The sequence below is a fragment of the Ammodytes marinus genome (assembly GCF_949987685.1).
Source record: "Ammodytes marinus genome assembly, chromosome: 15".
Taxonomy (NCBI): Eukaryota; Metazoa; Chordata; class Actinopteri; order Uranoscopiformes; family Ammodytidae; genus Ammodytes; species Ammodytes marinus.
Genome location: NC_137219.1, coordinates 12,673,823 through 12,684,006, shown reverse-complemented (window position 1 = coordinate 12,684,006; position 10,184 = coordinate 12,673,823). Strand labels below are relative to the sequence as shown.

At 40.9% G+C, this 10,184-nt stretch overlaps 1 protein-coding gene across 1 annotated transcript; it reads left to right on the top strand.

Moving 5' to 3' along the window:
- The first annotated feature begins 4,761 nt into the window (after window positions 1-4,761).
- LOC307261438 (snake venom 5'-nucleotidase-like) lies at window positions 4,762-10,184 on the top strand. The gene is made up of 9 exons (XM_080041985.1): window positions 4,762-5,107; window positions 5,249-5,471; window positions 6,133-6,321; window positions 6,550-6,747; window positions 7,183-7,337; window positions 7,588-7,696; window positions 7,809-7,958; window positions 8,770-8,970; window positions 9,293-10,184. Exons 1-9 carry the CDS (start codon window positions 4,763-4,765, stop codon window positions 9,442-9,444), a joined length of 1,722 nt encoding a protein of 573 aa, XP_079898111.1. The 5' UTR covers window position 4,762; the 3' UTR covers window positions 9,445-10,184.

Below are 10,184 nucleotides of genomic sequence, written 5' to 3'. Positions count from 1 at the left end.
AGGGAATCAACAATGTATCTGGATTGGTACTTGGTTGAATACAAAGAAATGAACAGTGTACAGAGATTATATGCAAGAGAAGGTGGTGTGTGCGCAAACACATACTAGGTTTGGTGTGTCCAGCCCTTGTTTTGCTGGCGAAAGCAGAAATGTTTTTAATTAGGTAGATAACAGGATATGGGAAATTTAGGGAGTCTTTTCTTCTCAACTACTGTGCACATGAATGCGTCATACCTCTGTATGTGCCAAAATCTTATTAGGCAGTTTCTTCTTCAAGGCTAAACAACAAGTTTTGTCTTAGCAAAACACTTTGGGGCTGTTAGTTTACTGGGACAAAGTTCAATAGCCAGAAAGCATGTATTGTGCATTAAAATATTATACAATCATAAAGCAAATTAAATTCTGTTAACAGCGGGTGTCTGTTGAAGTTTAAAACTATTGGATCTGCCCAGTGCCACTCTGGATTAGCCAACCAATCACATCACGTTTGGTCAGACGTATGTCATGAGCCGGCTTCTCACGGTGCGTTTCAGTTGTACAGGGAAATAGGAAATTTCCAACTTCACTATATTGTAGTCTATGGATCTACCGGTACCTGGCAACGGTAACTTGCTAGAGCCTAACGTTTAGTTATTTGGATGAGAAAGGTTGTAGGCGTCCATACTTTCCCGAGCAGATGCACTGGAACACAGACAGATCGGAACTCGGAACTACCAAGTCGGAAATTTCAGAGTTCCGAGTATAAAGGAACGCAGCATTCAACTGAAACTGGAGCGCGACTTCGACGTCATCGTTCTCAGCCACTCGCTCTGATTGCTGATTGGACCGCCAAAAATTTGGACGAGCAGAATCCCACTAACACACTCCACCCCCAGACTGACTACTGAAGTGAAATGAAAATTGAGCGGAAGTAGGTAGGCGGGAGGAGCCAGGCTAAGTGGTTCTCACATAATCCTTCAACCTTCATCAGCCCTAAATACAATTATTGAGTATAATATTTAAATATGCTGTGACAAGTTCCATCACATATTGTAAAGTTAAGAAGCTTTACAATATGTGATGGATGTCATGTAAGGCTACGCACTAATAATGCCTTGAGTGATAAAATAAGTATAGATTATTTATTTAGACATCTTCTGCCAGCATTCCTCTTATTTTCAGGCAACAGTTTTGCTTTCAGTCGTGATTGTTTTTTTTATTAGTCATAGTTGCCCAACGTGTTTCTCTTGACTGAAGTAAGCAGCACACAATCGGCCCCTTTTATTTGATAGTCACCATCGATAAAAAACTATAGCCAAGATTTTGCATAATAAGCCTCGGCTTCGTCCTATACCCTTTTTCGGCCATTGATGCTTTTAAGGAAAGTAGTTTGTGTTGTGTCTTGTGGTCATGGACCGAAAATAATAACATTTACTATTTACTCAACATACTGTAGCAACCCTATTGTTAAGTTAAAAACATAGATAGTAAATAATATGGATGTAGCATCCGGGCTGACCTCAGTTATTCACACGGCATCCAATAATCCTGGTTTGTGCGCGTCGCCATTTTGTGAGGGGGAGGGAGATAGCTGACGGCAAAGTGAGGGACAACGGGCGGAGAGCTGTCACTCAAGAGAACGCGCCAATACATTTTAACCTCCAAAAGAATAAAAACTAACGTGGGCCAAAAAAATTCACCCCCCTCAGTGTTGTCATGGAGATATGACCTAAACATACAGACTAAAATGGTTTTGTGGCCCAGGCTGTAAATAGGTTTAATAATGCTGTGAAAACGGCATGTTTAACATTGGAGTCAATGAGAGATGGCTGTCTTCTGCTCCCAGCCCCCAGTGGCACTTCCTGGTTACTACAGGTGTGGTCACTTCCTTATTGGATGCTGGTAAAAATCGCTGAGGTTGGGGCTTGGTTAAAAATCATATGCAGGGGACAGCAAACATGTCTCTATTTTCTTTTAGCTAGTAGGGCCAATATGTCAGTTTTGGGAGACACTATGGATGTGGATGTGTATATTTGGTTGATCATTTCTAAAGGCAGGTCATGTTCTCAGTATGTTAAGTAGCCGCAAGAAGCTTAGTGCGGAGGACTGACTCATTTTCATGTCTATACTCTATTCATTATTTCTTTATCGCTCTGGCTCTGCATTTCTGTCATTTGTTATGTTTCTGCTTCAAGCTCAACCAGACGCTGCTTTTAGCATTCATTGTCAATTAGTATCAGATTGATTCAACTCTCCTCCGCCCTCATGGGCCTACTGGTCTTCCCAGCTGGTCCCTCTATTGTTTCAAGCATCCAACCAACTCTGCATGTTGTAAATGATAATGTGAGCTGAGTAGGTATTTTCTCGGATTTTACATATTAATACCTATTTTAAATGTGCAAGAAGATAAATTATACCAAAGTGTTTTATATGGAAATGTTCAGAACAGCTTATGTCCTAGAGACCATTATGTATATGAATAATTGGCTTAAATGCTGAAAAAATTAATTGCGATTTTTGAAAAACCTGGACATTTGTGTGAAAGAAGAACCTTTAGTCATCCAGTTTAATTGTTTTGGCTCTTGAAATTGCTTCTCCTAAGCCTTAGCTTCAGAAATGCAGTGGAAATTTTCCAAAACACAGTAGGGAAGTGCACAAAACATGACTAATATAAAATTTGGTCCAGATGCTTTTTGGTAGAAATGTTGTCTCTACTTTTTTTTTTAAATAGGAAATTAGACTGAATGAAGACTTTGAACCACATATAATGATTCATGGGATGTATACTAATAAAAGAGGAAGCATCACAAAACATTTTTCAAACAAACCATTGTCAAACCATGTCACATAGGCCTATTATTGCATCACAGAAATGTTCATCGATTTTCTTTTTAATTTTCACCCCTGCAGTAACTGTCCTTAATTGATAGATGACATGTTTGTGTTTTGAATTGAATGATACATTTTGAATGGAATTCCTTTATTTTTTATAAATTGATTTTTCCTTTCACATCCACTTTAATGTTTAGTTGAAATATTGGGGGAAGGGTGTTTTCCAAATCAAATGGAGGGTTCAAAACAAACAGTAATGTCCCTGGGGAGGATCTTGTTTTTTTTTCAGAAGTCAAACATTGGATGTAGTCCCCCTCCCCATACCAATAATTTCCGTACAGTCCCTACTCCCTAGTAATTATGGCTGGTGCAGTATATTTTCGGCCTTTACTCAGAAAAACGGCGTTGGTAGTGGGTTGATGAAAGAAGACGCAGTTTGGAGGTCTCAGGAACAATTCTTTTATTTAAGCATCAAAACTCATCCTGTAGTCAAAACGAAGCCAATAAAAAGTTAAAGTGTTTGTAGCCAAAAAACTAATAGAGGTACATGCATAAAACCAAAAGCTATGAAAAGCATTCTGGTGAAGATAATAAAGGAAAAAGTCAATATTTATTTCAGGTCAGATGAATAGTAAAATTAGCAAAACAACATAACTTGCTAGCAGCCAGATGCCTAACAACTGGACAGAGGGACGGATGACAACTAGCTTTTGACCAAATATCTTGCTAAAAAAATAAACCTTTATTTATGAAATTCTGCCCTAAGAACATGTTACACTTGCTAACTACAAACTTTAAATTTTTTTTTTTGGGACACGTGCCCATACACATGCATGGGTGGCACGCATGTCACAAGCACACTTATGCTGTTTTCAAGACCTTTGCTGACCAGAGACCAGTTCTAGTGGCCACAGTCCTACCATTAATTCAGTACTTGAAAATTGCAAACTGATCTCATATCAGTGGATTGGAGTGTTTGTGTGATGAACTTGGCAACTACCTATCAAAAAGTTAAGAAAGAAAAAAAATACATATCATCTCTGAACTAGGCTACATATCAGGAAAAAAATTGAAAAAAAAAAAAAAAAAATTAAGATTAAGATTTTTTTTTTTTTTTTTTTTTCATCCCCCTCGCGCCCCCCCGGTAGAGTGTCCGCACCCCCCCGGGGGGGCGCGCCCCACCGGTTGAGAACCACTGCTTTAGCCAATACATTAGCTATTAGACCTTCACCCGAGGCATGTAAACCCAAGCCAGACTGTCCTAAATTGTCCCCACCAAGGACCTTCTCGGAGCCCTCTATTGTGTACAATTTGAATGATCTACAGATAAGCCTGCTGGCTTCCTCAACTTAAGCAATCCACTCTGCACACACATATACCCACGAGAGCTGCTCCAGGCTCCCCTTATAGTTAAGTATGTATGTTGGCTAATTAATCAATCTCCTGATTATCAGTAATCTTAGAATGTGTCATAACGAAATACACTACACTGGTCTTTATTATTATTTGGAATTAACAAATACATTGTGTGATTTTTGATAAAGGCAGTAGGCCTATATGTTTTACTATTACATTTGTTCTTGTCAAGAACAGCTCTTTCCGCAGAAGGTAGGTGGTGTCATGTATGTAGCGGTTAATGCAGCAGTCACGGAGATGGATCCCAATGCAGAGACATGGTAGGGAGTGGAATGAGATGGTTTATTTCAATAAGTGACCTAAACTGAAAGGAAAACTGGACAAACGACTTCCAGTCCAGTTTTTAACCAAGTGTGTGGTTAATCAGTGAATGACGAGCAGGTGAGTAGATGGGTGGAACTGGCAGGGAGTTGACGAGGAACAGGTGTTAAGTATCTTCCTCTTGGCTTAAATACATCCTACCTACTGGGATGAGCCCACGCCTTTTTCATGTGCTACATTCTCAGTCACTTGCGTTTTTACGCACAGCGACAAGATGAGTGTCCGGACGTGTCTACGTGCGCTCTTGACCTCGCTCTGCCTCGTTCTACTTCTGAACTGTTCTGGCACAGTGTCGACTTTCGAGGTGACACTGCTTCACACCAACGACCACCATGCTCGGATCGAGGAGACGAGCGAGGACTCGGGAAAATGTAGGAACGGTAGTCTTTGCTTCGCTGGGGTCGCCAGGATGTTCACCAAAGTGACAGAGATCCGGAAAAGGGAGAAGAATGTGTTGTTTCTGGATGCGGGAGACCAGTTTCAGGGGACTGTCTGGTTCAATTACTATAAGGGCGCCGAGGCAGCGCACTTTATGAACAAACTTGGTTATGACGCCATGGTAAATAATCTTAAATTTAAAGTGTTCATCTTATTTTTTTGCTTTTTACAAAGATACATTGCTGTAATAGTTGAATTGTTTTCTGTTTAATTACATTTCTAGTTTCCACCAGTTCATGATATCTACGTTCTTCTGTTTAAGGCTTTTGGAAACCATGAGTTTGACAATGGACTGGAAGGTCTCATCAAGCCCTTTCTCCAGAATATAACTTTCTCTGTGGTGAGTGCAAATGTAAAACCAGACCAGACTGTGGCCGCATCACTCAGTGGCCTCTACCAGCCCTACACAGTCATCGATGTGGGCTCAGAGAAAGTGGCTGTGGTCGGATACACCTCTGTGGAGACCCCCTTCTTATCCTCACCAGGTAAAGTGTGTGTGTGTGTGTGTGTGTGTGTGTGTGTGTGTGTGTGTGTGTTTGCATTCGGGTGTGTGTTTGCATTCGGGTGTGTGTGTGTGTGTGCATTCGGGTGTGTGTTTGCATTCGGGTGTGTGTTTGCATTCGGGTGTGTGTGGGTGTGTGTGTGCATTCGGGTGTGTGTGGGTGTGTGTTTGCATTCGGGTGTGTGCATTCGGGTGTGTGTGTGCATTCGGGTGTGTGTGTGCATTCGGGTGTGGGTGTGCGTTTGCATTCGGGTGTGTGTGTGTGTTGTGTTTGCATTCGGGTGTGTGTGTTGTGTTTGCATTCGGGTGTGTGTGTTCTGTTTGCATTCGTGTGTGTGTGTTCTGTTTGCATTCGGGTGTGTGTGTGTGTTCTCTGTTTGCATTCGGGTGTGTGTTCTCTGTTTGCATTCGGGTGTGTGTGTGCGCGTTCTGTTTGCATTCGGGTGTGTGTGTGCGCGCGTTCTGTTTGCATTCGGGTGCGTGTGTGTGCGCGTTCTGTTTGCATTCGTGTGTGTGTGTCAGTCATCTGTTTGCATTCTGATGTATTAAGTTGTATTCACAAGTATGAGCGCATTGATCACTGGAAGTTTGTGACCAAAAATATATATAACCTTATAGTTCCCATTTTATCCATGTGTGGTTAGGTGAACACCTAACGTTTGAGGATGAAGTGCAGGCTCTTCAAGTTCAGGTGGATAAGCTGGAGACCCTGGGCGTTAATAAGATCATTGCCCTGGGCCACTCTGGCTTTGCCGTGGATCAAAAAATCGCCAAACTCGTGAGAGGAGTTGACGTCGTTATTGGTGGACACACCAACACATTCCTCTACAATGGTATTTTCATCCATTCACATTTATTCTAGTGGCTGAAAATGGATCTTGTAACTGGTATTATTCTTTTTATTTTATGTTGTGGTTCTTTAGCTGCAGTTTGTGAAACATGCACAATAAACTGCTTCAGAGATGGAACAAGTCATTTAATAACGGCAAGCGCAAAGGCATGGTTTTACCTTTACTGTTACAGGAAGTGATAAACGGTGCACCACATGTCTTTCGCTGCAGGAAACCCCCCATCCACTGAAGTGCCAGAAGGTCCCTACCCTTTTATGGTGAGGTCCAATGATGGCAGAAATGTGCCTGTGGTCCAAGCCTTTTCCTTTGGGAAGTACCTTGGAAATTTGAAGGTTACTTTTGATGAGGCTGGGAACGTGGTAAAAGCTGAAGGAAACCCTATCCTTATGGACAGCAGCATTCCTCAAGGTACAATAGAATAAACGCCTACATGTCTGTAATTGCACATGACTCATGTTGAGTTTTATGATGTTGTTTGACTGGCGGAAAGCTAATGACCTGAATTTAATGAGATTTTGTCAAGTGAAATTGACATGACGTGAAGCTAAGCGACTTGACAGTTGTGTCTGCACGTTCCAGTAAAGAATAATTAGGGTGAATTTTGGTAATAAATTTGATGTTTTTTTTTTTCCCAGCTGTTGAAATTATGTTGAAGCAAAAGCTTGAATTTGCCGATTATTCATAAAGCCTACTTCAATGCATACTCTGTTCAAATCAAAGCAACAACTCAAAAACCACAATATAATTTATTTAAGTTCTGGATGGTTCATGCACAATACAATAGACATGTCGTGTGAATTCATAGATCCTTTCTTCACCCAAGCTTTCCTCTTTTTGTCTCAGACCCAGATGTCCTCGCTGACATTAAGGAGTGGAAGAAAGACTTGGCTCAGTTCTCCTCGCAATATGTTGGACAAACCTTAGTCTACCTCAACGCGACATTTAAAGAATGTCGACTTCGGGAGTGTAACCTTGGAAACCTGATCTGTGACGCCATGGTAATAAGTAGTACAGGCAACGCTTCTCTGATTCAGTCATTCATTAACAGTATAAGAGAGTGTCTGTAGAGGTCCAGAATCATTTGTAGACTTAATAGGCTGGCAGAGCTTAGGATGAGGCAGACATGAATGCCACCTAGCACATCTTTTAGCAGTCCTCCTCAGTGACACTATAATCTTGACAACATGAGAGTAACCTTTTCCATGTGTGACTACAATATCACTTTTTATTTCCCTTTTGCGTTGCCAGGTTTATAATTATATAAAGTACTCCAGTGATCTGCAGTGGAATCATGTCAGCTTGTGTATGCTGAATGGTGGGGCCATACGATCAACTATAGACGAGCGCTACAAAAATGGTACTTCAATGGTTTTTCTACAGAATAGGCGCTTTATTACCAGGGCCACTTTGCACTGGCTTCAGTTATAGTTATTTTTTCATAATGTAATGGTATTTGCCCTCACTCTTAGGTTCCATATCTATGGAGGAAATCATCAGCGTCTTACCATTTGACGGAACCTTTGACTTGATAGAGATAAATGGATCAACAGTGAAGAAGGCATTTGAACATTCCGTTCACAGATATGGAAACAAGTCTGGAGAATTTCTTCAAGTCTCAGGTCTGTCTTCTGCCCCCTGTGCCCATCCAACACTGTTTCATCCAAGGTCTCCTGTAAATACCATTTACTGTTCCCGGCTCGGGTCATAAGTTGACATTTTGACAAATATGCTTATTCGCTTTCTTTGCCAAGAGTTGGATGCACTCTTGTCTGGTAAATAAGAAGCTACCGTCTGTAGCCAGTTAGCTTAGCTTAGCATAAAGACTGGAAACGGGGCAACAGCTATAGCCTGGCTCTATTCGAATGGGGCCATTTCTGACTGCTAGCACCTCTTAAGCTAACTTACTTTAGTGTCGGTTACTTGAAAGACGTAATCAATTACTCATTGCATATTACAAATTGAATGTGATTTATAATTTACTAATGAATGGGTATTAGTTACTTTAAAAGTGCCTTCAAATAACTCAAGTCTCTACACCCACATGTCACATTTTCTGTATAACTCCTGTAAAAATAGAATCATAACATTAATCAAGAAACTAATCTAAATGTTAACTATATGCAAAAGTGCTGGGATAGCGGGGAGCTAAGAAAACACAGCATAGGCCTACAAATAATACAACTTTTAAAGTGACCAGGAGTGGTTTAGAGGTACTGGTTAGGCACATTTTGTTAGCTTTGGATTGACCCAGGCAAGGTGTTTCCAGTATTTATGCTACACTAACTGGTTGCTGGTGGTAGTTTCATATTCAACAGAAGAAGAAAAAAACAAGACTCTCAAAAGGAGGCCTGTCTTTTACACTGTTCTTTAAGTATTTTACCTGTTGCTGAAAACACAAAGTAAAGAGAATTTTCTTTTTAACATTTCCAGGCATTCACGTAGAGTATGACGTGTCCAAACCAGTCAACCAGCGTGTAGTGTCTTTGTCCATGCTGTGCACAGAGTGCCGTGTGCCTAGGTATGAGCCGTTAGACCTTGAGAAGACATACTCTGTGGTTATGCCTTCGTTCATCGTGAGCGGAGGGGATGGCTTCACCATGATCAAGGAGGAGTTACTGAAGCAAAACACAGGTGGGGGCAACATGTGAAGTTCAGTGATTGTGTGTGACTTAAGATGAGCGTTTACATGAAATTAAATGTTCTTTGTTGTCAATAAGGTAAGTAAGTTTAGTTTGATATATAAAGACAACCAGTCACAATTCACTGTCATGGTGTTTTTTCTTGTCTGTTTCCGTGACCAGAAGGTAAGTTGTGTTTCCAAGTTTGCTAGAATTTATACAACACTGAACCCCATCATTTGTGGGGCTCTGCACAAGTTGCGTTATGAGCATATAGGGCTGCCCAGCTCTATCAACCAATACTAACCACGCTGTCTTTATTCAAACTCTTGCAGGTGATACGTACATTACAGTTTTTTCCAAATATGTCTCGGACAGGAAGCGTGTGTACCCTGCAGTGGAAGGCCGCACCACGTTCACAAACTCGGCTGTAGCCCAAAGCTTTGTCTCGATGCTGCTGGGTTCATCTCTGTCCCTGACACTCTGATTTAGCTTTGAACACTCTGGGGAAACTGTGATAAACTGAAGGGCAAGTTTGGGTACTTTCGAAACTCCTCTGGGAGTTGGCTAACAGCTTTTCCATCTCACTGCCCTCAAGGAGAAGAAAACAAGATTTCAGGTTCAGCCACAGGGTATATTTGTTATCCGGGCAGGAACTTATCTTATGCCCCAATATCAGTCAATCATTTTAAGGACTGGGGACAGCATGAGTTCTGTTTGAGATTTTGCACACAGAGGTCAAGGTTGCAATGCCATAACTATGAAATAGAACAAAAAACTACTGTATATGTAACTAGCTCTAAAAGAAGGGGAAAAGTAAATGTTTGAGATATTATCAATATTAATGACTATATGAATTTGTATGTATTTTTTTGCCATGGTATGGATGTCTTAAATCCCAGATAACGCTTCAGTTTATGGAATTAAAGAGTCCAAAGCTGTAAGGGAGCGTCCAACTTTGTGCTGAAGTAATGAATAGAGGGAAAGCTGTCTGACTGCTAAATCTCTGCCTTTGCTCACTGAATAGGAATGAATGGAAACAAGCCAAAGTATTTATGCAGGTGTGTGTTATGTAAAAATACAGAATGATATTTTCTTGTTTTTTTTTTCTTGTACTCATGACGTTGCCTTTTAAAGCCTCTCCCAATGGGCATTAGTAGTCCTACAGAGAAAAAATAAACCATGGCTGAATCAAGAATCAAATACCTTTTCTTAATCTATTAAATG